This window comes from Rana temporaria, chromosome 10, assembly GCF_905171775.1.
Source record: "Rana temporaria chromosome 10, aRanTem1.1, whole genome shotgun sequence".
Taxonomy (NCBI): domain Eukaryota; kingdom Metazoa; phylum Chordata; class Amphibia; order Anura; family Ranidae; genus Rana; species Rana temporaria.
The window spans coordinates 25,865,572-25,879,834 of record NC_053498.1 but is presented as its reverse complement, the minus strand read 5'-3'; the positions used below and the strand labels follow the sequence as shown (position 1 = coordinate 25,879,834).

The following is a 14,263-nucleotide window of genomic DNA, read 5'->3' as shown; positions in this document are numbered from 1 at the left end:
CTATGCTGAGGGCACGGAAGTCATCTTCTCAGCAGATCTACCTTTGCACATGGAAGGCCTACATCTCTATGTGTAAGGAGATTGAGTGGCATCCAAAGGTATGTTCGGTTTCCAGGATCCTGCTGTTTCTACAGCGTGGAGTGGATCAGAAACTTGCCTTAAGCACCATTAAGGGGCATATTTGAGCCTTGGCTGTTTTCTTTCAATGACCCCTGGCGGCTCATTCACTGGTGAGTATGTTTGTGCAAGGGGTCCGACATGTGGCCCCTCCGGTTCGACCACCACTACCTCTGTGGTATTTGAATCTGGTGCTCTCGATACTTCAGAAACCTCCCTTTTGAGAACATCAGAGAGATTCCTCTTTTGACACTCTCTCAGAAAGTTGCCTTTCTGGTGGCCATTACATCTGTCAGGAGGGTTTCTGAGTTGGCGGCCTTGTCTTGCAAGTCCCCCTACTTGATCCTCCATAAGGATAAAGCGGTGCTACACCCGCAGCCTTCGTTTCTTCCAAAGGTGGTTTCAGCTTTTCTCTTTTTTTTCATATCTTATATTTTTATTTTTATCAAAAAGAGAAACATACAAAACAAAGTAAACATTCCATAAAAATCAACGTTCAGGTATTACAGCTATACAGATATAACACACCCACTTACACTTCTAAACCTATTTTTTCCTATTCCATTGATCTAAACAGCATAATCGGATCGTTAATCTATACTTTCAATGTCCCTCTCTCCTTCTTTCTTAACCTAAAAACCTAAAACAAACCCCCCCCCCCCCAAAAAAAAAAAAACAAGACTACCATTATTTTCCCCTCGAGATGTAGGCCTTGCGATCTCTTATATAATCCCCTATACACTTATATAGATATCCATTTTCGGAAGAATTTACCTTTCTCCTCTCATCCCTCTTCCAACATTCTCTTCCCTTCCTCTGAGTTAATTAATATTTTCTATCCTGTCCATGTTTCATTATATTGTTTCCTCCTATCTTGGGCCGAAAGGACCAGATCCTCCATTGCCTCTATCTCCTGAGTCCTCTTAAGCCATCCTGCTATGGAGGGAGGTCTAGAGTCCCTCCATCTCAGGATGACTCCCACTTTTGCCGGGTTGATCAGATGGCACACCACTAGTTTCCTGTATTTCCGGACCGGAATCTGAGAGCAATGAAGCAGGAAAAAGGCGGTTCATCTGGTATCAGGTATTCTGTACATTTTTGTGATATTCTCCTCACTTCCTCCCAATAGTGTCTCATTTTTTCACAGGACCAAAATATGTGTAAGAGTGATCCCAACTCTCTCCCACACCTCCAACACCGATCCGAGTTTTCTTTTGCAAATTTATTAAGCCTTACTGGGGTATAATACCATTGTGTAAGAATTTTATAACTGGCTCCTTGAGTTTTGGTACAGATCGAGGAGTTGAATGTCAACAGGATAATCTGTTTACGTTGGATTAAAAGAAAAATTCCGCCCCAAGGCCTCTTCCCATTTGCTAATTCCTGACATCACATAATCTTCTGAGGGTGCATTCAACAGACCATACATATTGGATACCACTCGCGAGAGTGGTTCCTCCTCACTGCAGTATAGTTCAAACTTCGTCAAATGCTTTTAAAATTCCAGAGCCGGTCCCAGCGATCTCACAAAGTGACTTAGTTGGATTGCCTGCCAGAGTGCGAGCTCAAAAGCGCCACCTACCTTTGTCAGATCGCTTATCAGTTTTTCATTTGGATGAGGACATTGTACTTCCATCCTTGTGTCCTCAGCCGTCGCATGCCAAAGAGGTTGCGTTACATTCCTTAGACGTGGTACGTGCTCTGCGGGTGTATCTGTCTGCTCCGGCTCAGTTTCGGAGGTCAGATTTACTGTTTGTGTTGTGACTGGTCCAAAGAAAGGCCTGGCGGTCTCGTCGGCCACCATTTCTCGTGGCTCAGACAGATTGTGATTTAGGCTTATGCCCTAAAAGGGCGGGCCCCTCCCTTTCCTGTCACGGCGCATTCGACCAGGGTTATTGGTGCCTCCTGGGCTTTTCGACATCAATCGTCTGTCTCAAAGGTGTGTAAGTCGGCGACCTGGTCATCCGTTCACACCTTCACTAAACTTTACAAGGTTGACGTGCATGCATCTGTGGATGCTTGCTTTGGCCGCAAGATTTTGCAGGCGGCTGTTTAAAGTTGCAACTCCTCCGTTGAGAATCTTTGTTTGCTTGCTGTTCCCACCCCTCGTTTTTTAACACTGCTTGCGGACGTCCCACTTGTCAAGACTAAAGGAGCTGTGTCCGTCCATGGACGAAAGAGAAAACCGTAAAATCTTTTTCTCCGAAGTCCATGGACGGACACAGCACCCACCCCTCCTGTTTGAGTTTGTACTGCTTTTTGACGAACTGAGCTGCTGAGCGCAGGGTGAAGGGTTATGACCAGAGGGACCGCCCCCTGGGCAGGGCTGTTCAACTTTGGTATCATTACATGTTTTTGTATATCTAACATGTCTGTCTAGTCCTCTCCTAATAGACGGAACATAACCCACTTGTCAAGACTAAAGGAGCTGTGTCCGTCCATGGACTTTAAAGAAAGGGATTTTACGGTGAGTACAAAAATCCTATTTTTTGGTTTGGGAATCAGAACAGTTGGGGTTGATTTACTAAAACTGGAGAGTGCACAATTTGGTACAGCTCTATATAGAAACCAATCAGCTTGCAGTGTTTTTTTTGGTCAAAGTTTAACTGAATAAGCTGAAGTTAGAAGCTGATTGGCTACCATACACAGCAGTACCAGATTTTGCAGCCTCCAGTTTTAGTAAATCAACTGGTGGAGCTGGCAGTTCCCCTTTTCTCTACAGACTGGTTGCAACAACTGCAGACTATGAAGTATTACATGATTTCCTCTTATTGCATGATTCATATATTGCTCTGCCCAGTACAAAGACGATCACACAGACACAGAAGACCAAGACATACAATATACAACATACGTAATTGGAAATTTACAGATCCAGTAAACTCCAGGATTCCAAAAAAGAAATCCAGGAAGTCTGAGGAACCCGAGAACTATTCAGATCAAGAAGGTAAAGGAAAGGGAAAGTGTGTTATATGAAGACTTGTGGATGGGAGAAAATGATCTTCAAACAAAACCAGTTTGGCCCCTGGGCTGCTGTGTCAGGTAAGACTAGCAATGGACACTCACTGAGAATGGAAGGAGATGTGCTCATTCTTCATTGCATTGCTGCAGTGCTGGTACTGGCTATAATCAGGGCTTTTTTTCAGCAGAAACATGGGGGAATGCAGTTCTGGCACCTCCAGAACTGAATTGCAAGGGGTTCTGGGGTTTTCTGGAGGGTCTAATGATGATGGCTGCTGGGTAATCTATTGCTGCTGGAGAGAATCTATTTTTGTAGAGGAAGGGGGTCTATTGTTTCTGGGGAGGTCTTCTGTTGCTTGTAGGGGATCTATTGTTGCTGGAAGTGGGTCTTATGTTGTTGGGGGGCCAATTGTTACTGGGAGGGATCTTTGTTGCTGCCTGCTGGAGGGTCTATTGATGCTGGCTGCTGGGTAATCTATTGCTGCTGGAGAGGATCTATTTTTGCAGAGGAAGGGGGTCTATTGTTTCTGGGGAGGTCTTCTGTTGCTTGTAGGGGATCTATTGTTGCTGGAAGTGGGTCTTATGGTGCTGGGGGGCCAATTGTTGCTGGGAGGGGTCTTTGTTGCTGACTGCTGGAGGGTCTATTGATGCTGGCTGCTCGGGAATCTATTGTTGCTAAATTGGATCTATTTTTGCAGGGGGGGGGTATATTGTTGCTGGGAGGTCTATTTTTGCTGAGGTTGGTCTTATGTTACAAGGGGTCAATCATTGCTGGGAGGTATCTACTGTTAAGGGAGGCTGCTGAAGGGTTTATTGATGCTGGCTGTTGGGAACCCATTGTTCCTGGGGTGGATCTATTGTCACTGGGGTGTCTATTGTTGTTAGGTCTATTTTACTGCCTTTCTTGTTATCATTAACAAATTCCATACAAAACAGTTAGCACCACAAAATGATACTTGGTTCTGTATTCACTAAAATAGGTTGTACTGGGTGGTGGGTAATGGGTGGACCTAAGGGTTGGTTCTCAGAGGTGGGTAGAAAGCAGAGTCAAGGGGTGACTTGGAAGGGAGGAGTTCCTGCACCTATTCTTTGAGAAAAAAGCACTGGCTGTAAATGTCTTATTAACTTGCCTGGGATGTGTATCCAGCTCAGGATCTGCAACATCATATATTTCTCCATAGAAAAGAGAATAATTAGCACCAGAGGGGTAGCTTGAAACTTGTGGGCCCCAATGCAAAAGTTGACCTGGGGCCTCCCCACTACCAACCGCCTCTTTTACCACGCACCAAGATACTCCAAGTGGCTAAAGAGTTATTTCAGTTATCTTTATTCACATATTGAGAGGGTCATTCAAGAGATTATGGAGAAACTGTCCACATTTTGACATAATAAAAGAAGGTGTCCTGTACAGTGCAAACCAGATTTTTTTGGACTGGAGCTGTGTGCAGGCAGCCAATGTTATGCTTTGGAGATGCAGCAACTGTACAAACACAGTTGCAGGTACTAATTTGACAGGCGTGTACGTATAGGTGTACGGCCCCCGCATACAGTGTACATTCACTTACCCACCCATGTCACCTCTAGGACATGCGGTTGTGTTCATACAGCCACAGCATCCCCAAGGAGTAACCGGCGGCTCCAGCCACACAAACTGCTCACTCACACTATATGGGACACCGGATCTGTGTGAATGAGACCTTAATTTTTGTTATTATTTTTACATCTTTTTAAAATTATTTGTTGTAATTTCTTAGTTGTTTATGTAGCACTACCCCCATTGGAGCTGCTGGTTAGTTTAGGGTCTACACTCCGCCTATCAACCCCAAAATTTGTCTCGAACCCTCCCTTGGCACAACTGGGTAACACCAACAATTATGGAACCCACTGGATAGTTGGGGACCACAATGGTAACATATAATAATGCAATGCAGTTAATGGTGTTACCTTTCACTGGTCACCTGCTCAAGTGGTAAAAGATGGAACTCCACACAAGTTTATGCTTAACCAGATGGTGAGTGTTTACTTTATCAAAAGAAATTAGACAGGGTTAGACATCAACAGTTGACTTCCCGCAGGGCCCTGCTGGAGTCAATGATAAAGAGTTTGAGGTTAAATCAACCTATACAGCCAGCCCTGATCAAGAGCACAGCGGAGGGATTCCCCCAATGCAACGCTACTAGCAGTGGAGCACCTCTCCGCCAGGCCTCACTCAGCCCTGACAAACAGTAATACAGGGAAATTCAATGTACAGTGGGGATCGAAAGTTTGGGCACCCCAGGTAAAAATTTGTATTAATGTGCATAACGAAGCCAAGGAAAGATGGAAATTTTTTCAAAAGGCATCAAATTACAGATTAGACATTCTTATAATATGTAAAAAAGAGTTAGATTTTATTTCCATCATTTACACTTTCAAAATGACAGAAAACAAAAAAATGGTGTCTGCAAAAGTTTGGTTGGAGTTAATATCTTGTACTGCCCCCTTTGGCAAGTATCAGGGCTTGTAAACGCTTTTTGTAGCCAGCCAAGAGTCTTTTAATTCTTGTTTGAGGTATCTTTGCCCATTCTTCCTTACAAAGTCTTCCAGTTCTTTGAGACTTCTGGGCTGTCTGTCACGCACTGCTCTTTTAAGGTCTATCCATAGATTTTCAATTATGTTGAGGTCAGGAGATTGTGAAGGCCATGGCAAAACCTTCAGTTTCCACCTCTTGATGTAATCCCCTGTGGATTTTGAGGTGTGTTTAGGATCGCTATGCATTTGTAGAAGCCATCCTCTCTTTAACTTCAGCTTTTTCACAGATGGCATCAAGTTACCATCCAAAATTTGCTGAAATTTTATTGAATCCATTTTTCCTTCTACTCGTGAAATGTTCCCTGTGCCACTGGCTGCAATACAACCCCAAAGCATGATTGATCCACCCCCAAGCTTCACAGTTGGACAGAGGTTCTTTTCATTAAATTCTGTGCCCTTTCTTCTCCAAACATACCTTTGCTCATTCCGGCCAAAAAGATCTATTTTATCCTCATCGGTCCACAGAACTTGTTTCCAATATGTATCAGGCTTGTCTATATGTTCATTTGCAAAGTTCAAACACTGATTTTTGTGGTGAGGACGTAGAAGAAGAGGTTTTCTTCTGATGACTCTTCATGAAGACCATATTTGTACAAGTATCTCTTTATAGTGGAATAGTGTACCACAACTCCAGTGTCTGCCAGATCTTTCTGGAGGGATCGTGCAGTCAAATGTGGGTTTTGAATTGCTTTTCTCACAATCCTGCGAGCTGTTCTGTCTGATATTTTTCTTGGTCTTCCAGATCTTGCTTTAACTTCCACTGTTCCTGATGACTGCCATTTCTTAATTACATTCCGAACAGAGGATAATGATATCTGAAAACGCTTTGCTATCTTCTTATAGCCTTCTCCAGCTTTGTGAGGGTCAACTATTTTCAGTTTCAGTTTTCTAGACAACTGCTTAGAAGAACCCATGGTGCTGATTGTTGGGGCAAGGTCAGATGAGTCTGGGCATTTAAAACCTTTGAGATTGACATTACCTGGTCTTCCCAGACGATGATTGAGAACAATCCATGACACTGGCAGGTCTCAGCTTTGCAAAGGGGGCAGTGCATGCTATAAATTCTGCAGGGTGCCCAAACTTTTGCAGATGCCATTTTTTTGTTTTCTGTAATTTTGAAAGTGTAAATGATGGAAATAAAATCTAACTTTTTTTGACATATTATAAGAATGTCTAATCTGTAATTTTATGCCTTTTGGAGATTTTTCCATCTTTCCTTGGCTTCGTTATGCACATTAATACAAATTTTTACCTGGGGTGCCCAAACTTTCGATCCCCACTGTAAACCAACTAAACTGTACACATAAGTCTTTATACTCCTAGACTCCCCCTAGTGGGTAGTTCCTGGACACGTGTCCTACTTTAATAGCTCAGTTCGCAATTGTCCTCTCTCGTTAACTGGAGTTTTCTCTAGCCTTTCGTTGGTGCACATTAACAATTTGCAATCCAAAGGGAAAACAGTAAGAAACATCCAAGTCAAATGTAAAGTGTGCTGGCAGCGCAGGCACCAATTCAGTCAATGCACAGTCACTGCCGGATGCAAAGTATCCTGCACGTGGCGTGGGGCCTTCAAGTAACAATGGCTAGTCTACATGATCCACCCTTCCTGCAACACAGTCAGTATTGTTGGGCAGGTGCCAACCAGGCCTGGCCTCTCCGGAACACTCCATCAGTAGAATCCCGATCCTCGGCCTCTCCGCCACTGACAGTTCTCGGTCTTTACACGCCCGTCACTCGCTGTCGATCAAACAGGCAACCAGTTGCTCTTAGATGCAGCCCAGACTCTCTGTCAGAAATCCCCCACTCAAGATGGGCGATCCGCACAGGCGTGTGTAGGGCCAGGCTTCTCAGGCCTTGGCTTCCAGAGGCAGGCCTCAACATAGGCCTCCTACTTGCTTGGAGAGGCGGTCCAGAGAGAGCGAGCCAAAGACGTCCTCCTCCTTAAATTCCTTCCCCCAGCAGGCTGTGCGGGATGCAAAGCACTTTGGGATCACACAATTGCACTCTGGATATTGTAGTCTGTTCATTAACCAGGGCAATGGAGTCTCTATCTCCCTGCACTTCAATTCCCAACATTCATTGCTGCACCAGGGTAAAAACCAAACAGGAGGGGGCTATACAACATTTGGCCACCGGAGGGAGCCAAGTTCCTTTTTTATCTACCAACGGTAGTCTTTTAGCCATATCGAAAGTGGCACCTTGATACATTTACATGCTTTTTTTCACTATGCTTTTGGGAGGGGCTTTGGTGACATATCAGGGGCCTAAATAGACCCCTGAAGTCTCACTTTTGAGATGGAGAAATGGACTGAGGTAACACATTCCCCAGTTTCTTTTTCTGCAGCCTTAGCTGAACACAATGAATACACAGGCTTCCATTTCATTCACAAACTAAAGCATAATAAACTCAGTTTACTATGCTTCAGTTGACAATGTGCACAGTGAGTGATCAATCAGGAAATTACATATAACGTTTACCGACCCTTTCGCCCTGTCTTCCATCTGGAAACATCACCCTGTGTGTCTGCAGCAGCTGACGAGAGAGGAAAGGAGTGAAGCAGGCAGTGCTTTGGGGGGAGGATAATGCACAGGGAGAGTGATCAGTGCAGCTTGGGGCAATTAGAGGAACGATCCCCTGTATGGTTCTCTGTGCAGCAGCTAAAAGCAGTGGGAGGGAGAGGAGGAGAAACAGGAGATCGGATTCTATGATTGCAACCCCCCTCACAAAACCGAATGTGACAGGGAGGCCACACGGGCACCTGGAGCATGGGTGGGGTTGCTATTACGATCCCTGAAGCTCTGCCAGTGATTAGCACCTTTCTACATTGTTTTTTACAATGATCAAAAAGCCACTAATATCACTCTCTTGGAAATCATAGTTCGCTTGCATGAACTCTGCACATAGCGTGCACCACTGAACTCTGCACATAGCGTGCACCACTGAACTCTGCACATAGCGTGCACCCCTGAACTCTGCACATAGCGTGCACCACTGAACTCTGCACATAGCGTGCACCCCTGAACTCTGCACATAGCGTGCACCCCTGGACATGGAGTGCACCCCTGAACTCTGCACATTATACATAGCGTGCACCCCTGAACTCTACATCCTGTACATAGCGTGCACCCCTGAACTCTGCATCCTGTACATAGCGTGCACCCCTAAACTCTGCATCCTGTACATAGCGTGCACCCCTGAACTCTACATCCTGTACATAGCATGCACCCCTGAACTCTACATCCTGTACATAGCGTGCACCCCTGAACTCTGCATCCTGTACATAGCATGCACCCCTAAATTCTGCATCCTGTACATAGCGTGCACCCCTAAACTCTGCATCCTGTACCTAGAATGCACCCCTGAACTCTGCATTCTGTACATAGCGTGCAACCCTGAACTCTGCATCCTGTACATAGCGTGCACCCGTGAACTCTACATCATGTACATAGCGTGCACCTCTGAATTCTGCATCCTGTACATAGCGTGCACCCCTGAACTTTACATCTTGTACATAGGGTGCACCCCTCAACTCTGCACCCTGTACATAGCGTGCACCCCTGAACTCTGCACCCTGCACATAGTGTGCACCCCTGAACTCTGCACATAGTGTGCACCCCTGAACTCTGCACCCTGCACATAGTGTGCACCCCTGAACTCTGCACCCTGCACATAGTGTGCACCCCTGAACTCTGCACCCTGCACATAGTGTGCACCTCTGAACTCTGTACCCTGTACATAGCGTGCACCCCTGAACTTTGCACCCTGTACATAGTGTGCACCCCTGAACTTTGCACCCTGTACATAGTGTGCACCCCTGAACTCTGTATGTAGCGCAAACCCAGATACAAGCGGATACAAGCGGCCCTTTGAGGGCAACTATATTGCTGATGCGGCCCACGATGAAGTGGAGTTTGACACCCCTACCATAGAGGAACCATGTTTCGCCTGAATTCCTCTCCATCTGCAGAACAACTGTGGATAGCGCCATCTGAAGTGGAGAAGGTAGACTCCACCTGCCTACAAGTGGGCTTTCTGCAGGAACAGTGAGAGATTGAAGATGATTATTGTAGTGAGAGATTCTTTTTATTATTTTATTGGGCAGTTTATTTTTTTCATTAATTTTAAACACAGAAGTCTACTTTACATATGGGAAAATGAATATGTTATGCTATGAATAGAATGTTTGTGCAGGGTTACAGCTAACTGTGAAGTCTTGCTGGAATTCCCCTTTCACATCTAATACATTGTGAGCTTCCCAGTACAGAGGGAGTCACACCGACCAGAGGACACACAGAGGGGCCCGGAGATAAAGCATAAAGTATACGAAAAGTTTATTCTTTTATTTCTGTGTCTGAGTTTGTCATGTATTAGAAATGATCACCAAACAACAATTATTCGGCTCCTTTATTATTGTGTCAGGTAATATTTTCAAAAACTGTACTCAAGCAGGTGGCTTAGGCCCCGTACACACGGTCGAACATGTCCGCTGAAACCAGTTTCCGCGGACATGTCCGACCGTGTGTACGGCCTAGCGGACAGGTTTCCAGCGGACAAAAGTTTCTTAGCAAGCTAAGAAACTTGTCCGCTGGAAACATGTCCGTCGGACATGTCCGATGGTTAGTACACCTAATCGGACATGTCCGCTGGTTATGACGTGTAACCAGCGTCCCGAAATCCCGCGCATGCGTCGAATTGATTCGACGCATGCGTGGAAGCATTGCACCTCCGTGTTTGAGAACGTCGGTGTCTTCTACGTCACCGCGTTCTCTGTCCACGGGGATTTTGGTCTGATGGTGTGTACACACATCAGACCAAAAGCTCCCAGGAGACATGTCCGATGAAAACCGTTTTCATCGGACATGTCTCCTTGTGTGTACGGACAAATTACTGAAGTATTCGTTTGAAGTTATAACTTCCTACCAGTAATTTCACAGTAAATACCGTATTTATCGGCGTATACCGCGCACTTTTTTCCCCTTAAGATCAGGAAAAAATCGTGAGTGCGCCATATACGCTGATACCCCGCCGATCCCCGCTGTCTCCGACATTGTTTCCGACATCTCCGACATTGTCCGAGCCGAGTGTACTGCGCACTCGGCTAGGCTCGGCTCCGCCCGCAGACACGTGAGAGGAGCCGAGAGAAGCCGAGTGAAGCCGAGTGCGCAGGAAATCCGGCTCTGCACAGCGCGTTAAAATTCGAACACACGACGCTGCAACCCCTCGACGGACCCCGCCGCAGACGGACACCCACAAGGCTAGACGGACCCCGCACAAGGCCGCAGATGGATGCCGGACAAGGCCGCCGGGCAAGACAGCAGACGGACTATGCGAAAGGCTGGACGGACCCGCGCAAGGCCGCAGACAGATGCCGGACTAGGCCGCCGATGGACGCCGGGCAAGACATCCAAAATTTAATATTTTCCCTATACTTCCCTCCTCAGCTTGGGGTGCCCGCTATACGCCGGCCCGCGCGGATTCTCATTCTCCCTCTTAACTGTGTGAGAAAAACATGGCATTGTGGGTAAACCTTATACCCATAAACACATCCATTTTTTCCTTGGAGTTAAAGTGGTTGTAAAGGTTTATTTTTTATTTATTTTTTAACCACTTGCTTACTGGGCACATATACCCCCTTCCTGCTCAAGTGAACTGTCAGCTTTCAGCACTGTCACGCTTTGAATGACAATTGCGCGGTCGTACGACGTGGCTCCCAAACAAAATTTACGTCCTTTTTTTCCCCACATATAGAGCTTTCTTTTGGTGGTATTTGATCACCTCTGCGTTTTGTTTTTTGTTTTTTTGCGCTGTAAACAAAAATAGAGCAACAATATTGAAAAAAAAACAAACAATATTTTTTACTTTTTGCTATAATAAATATCCCCAAAAAAATATATATTTTTTTTCTCAGTTTAGGCCGCTACGTATTCTTCTACATATTTTTGGTATAAAAAATCGCAATAAGCGTATAGTGATTGGTTTTCGCAAACGTTATAGCGCCTACAAAATAGGGGATAGAATTTTTTTTATTATTTTTTTTTTTACTAGTAATGACGACGATCTGCGATTTTTGTCAGGACTGCGATATTACGGCGGACACATCGGACACTTTTGACACATTTTTGGGACCATTCACATTTATACAGCGAACAGTGCTATAAAACTGCACTGCTTACTGTATAAATGTGACTGGGAAAGGGGTTAACACTAGGGGGCGATCAAGGGGTTAAATATGTACCCTGCTAGGTGATTCTTACTGTGGGGGGAGGGGACTGGCTGGGGGAGGTGACCGATGGTTGTCCCTATGTACAAGAGACACAGCATTGGTCTCCTCTCCCTGACGGGATGTGGATCTCTGTGTTTAACTTTTACCCTTAAAAATCTCCATAGGCGATGTTTAAAAAATTCTACAGGTTGCATGTTTTGAGTTACAGAGGAATGTCCGACAACAAATGTGTTCCGTCGGATTATCCGATCATGTGTATACAAGTCCGTCGGACTAAAATCCAAAGTACAAACACGCATGCTCCGAGCCAATGCTAACCATCAGACAAAATTAGCAGAAGTTGCCCAAAGGGTGCCGCTAAAGAGCAGAAAAAACACATAGTTTTGTGAATGTTGGCTGAAAATGTTCTACCTTCTGTATGCACAAGTTCACGGACAACGCTCTTTGGGCAAAAAAACACATATTTGTCCGATGAAAGTCCGATCGTGTGTATGAGGCTTTACTGTGTTTTTCTGTCTCCTTATAACATCTGTGAGCTCCTAAACCTCTCCTTTTTCCCTTTCACTTCCGTTTTGTAAGAGCAATGCACATCAAAGTGCCCCCTTAAGCCTAGTACACATGGGCCGAATGTCGGGCAGCATCGGCCGGTTCAATAGAAACCAACCGACATTTAGCCTGTGTGTACGACAGCAAGTCCAACAGTCGAAGGGTCATGACCGAAAAAGGTCTGCCAACCAGCTCCAAATTAGTGCTCTCAACCAATGACTGAGAGCGCTGACCAGAGTGTCCTGGCGGAGGGGCCATCTCCCTGTTAGAACACAATAGCACAGCCGGGGAGATCGATGTACTGACATTGAATTGTTAGTACATCAGCTCCGACCTGAGCTGTCATCCCCGTTCATTCCACTGGGATAAAAATACATTATACCCACTGGAATACAACTACATTATACCCGCTGTTATACCCACTGGGATAAACCTACATTATACCCGCTGTTATACCCACTGGGATAAAACCACATTTTACCCACTGTTATAAAACTACATTATACCCACTGGGATAAAACTACATTATACCCACTGTTATACCCACTGGGATTAAACTACATTATACCCACTGTTATAAAGCTACATTATACCCACTGATATAAAGCTACATTATACCCACTGGGATTAAACTACATTATACCGACTGTTATACCCACTGGGATAAAACTATATTATACCCACTGTTATGCCCACTGGGATTAAACTACATTATACCCACTGTTATACTCACTGGGATTAAACTACATTATACCCACTGTTATGCCCACTGGGATTAAACTACATTATACCCACTGGGATTAAACTACATTATACCGATTGTTATACCCACTGAGATAAAACTACATTATACCCACCACTGTTATACCCAGGGGGGGGTGCTGCCGCTTGAAATTGAGAAGCGGGGTGGGCTGCCGCGAACTGAGAAGTGGGGGGAGGCCCTTTACAAAAAAAAGAAGAAATAAATAAAAATATATATAAAAAAAAGGGGGTAGCCATCTGGGCCCTTTAATAAAAAGAAAAAAAGAAATAAAAAATATATATAAAAAATATATATATATATATATATATATTTTTTTTTTTTAAAAGGGGGGTTGCCATCTGGGGCCCTGGGGACCTCTGGGCCCTTTAATAATAATAATATTAATTTATATATATATATATATAAAATAAAAGAAATAAAAAAAATATATAAAAAAAAGATATTTTTTTTATTAAAAAAAAAGGGGGATTGTCATCCGGGCCCCTGGGGACCTCTAAAAAAATAAAATAATAATTTGGCCCTTGAATAAAAAATAAAATAAAAAAAAATATATATATTTTTATAAAAAATAAATAAAAAAAAGGGGGGGTTGCCCCCGGGGACCTCCGGACCCCTAAAAAAAAAAAAAAAAAAGTTTTTTTTTTTTAAAGGGGGTTGCCATCCGGGCCCCTGGGGACCCGGATGGCACAGGTACAGGTGTACTGCCTGTACCCCCCTGATGGCGGCCCTGGTCACACTTAGTGTATGGGTCAATGGGCAGACGTTCTACATTAAAAAATGAAACCGTAGTGTGCATCATGTGTTTATCCAGAATTGTGTAGCTCTAATACATAGCTTGTGTATGTATCATTTTATTCTATTTAAAGTAATGTATAGAAGGGAGGGCCCGAAAGTGACTCAAGCCCAGGGCCCCCCACCACCCTAAATCCTGCCCTGCCGACTGTTATACCCACTGAGATTAAACTACATTATACCCACTGTTATACCCACTGGGATTAAACTACATTATACCCACTGTTATACTCACTGGGATTAAACTACATTATACCCACTGTTATTGTCATGTTACATGATATTATTT

The 14,263-nt window shown here is 44.5% G+C and overlaps 1 protein-coding gene across 1 annotated transcript in view; it reads left to right on the top strand.

The window, feature by feature from the left end:
* Nucleotides 1–2,940: 2,940 nt before the first annotated feature.
* Nucleotides 2,941–14,263, top strand: part of LOC120916464 (carcinoembryonic antigen-related cell adhesion molecule 1-like) — a 79,302-nt gene continuing 67,979 nt past the window's right edge. Inside the window, exon 1 of the mRNA XM_040327441.1 lies at nucleotides 2,941–3,159. Coding sequence (XP_040183375.1) covers nucleotides 3,090–3,159 — 70 coding nt within the window. The 5' untranslated portion in view covers nucleotides 2,941–3,089. The remainder of the gene's footprint in view (nucleotides 3,160–14,263) is intronic.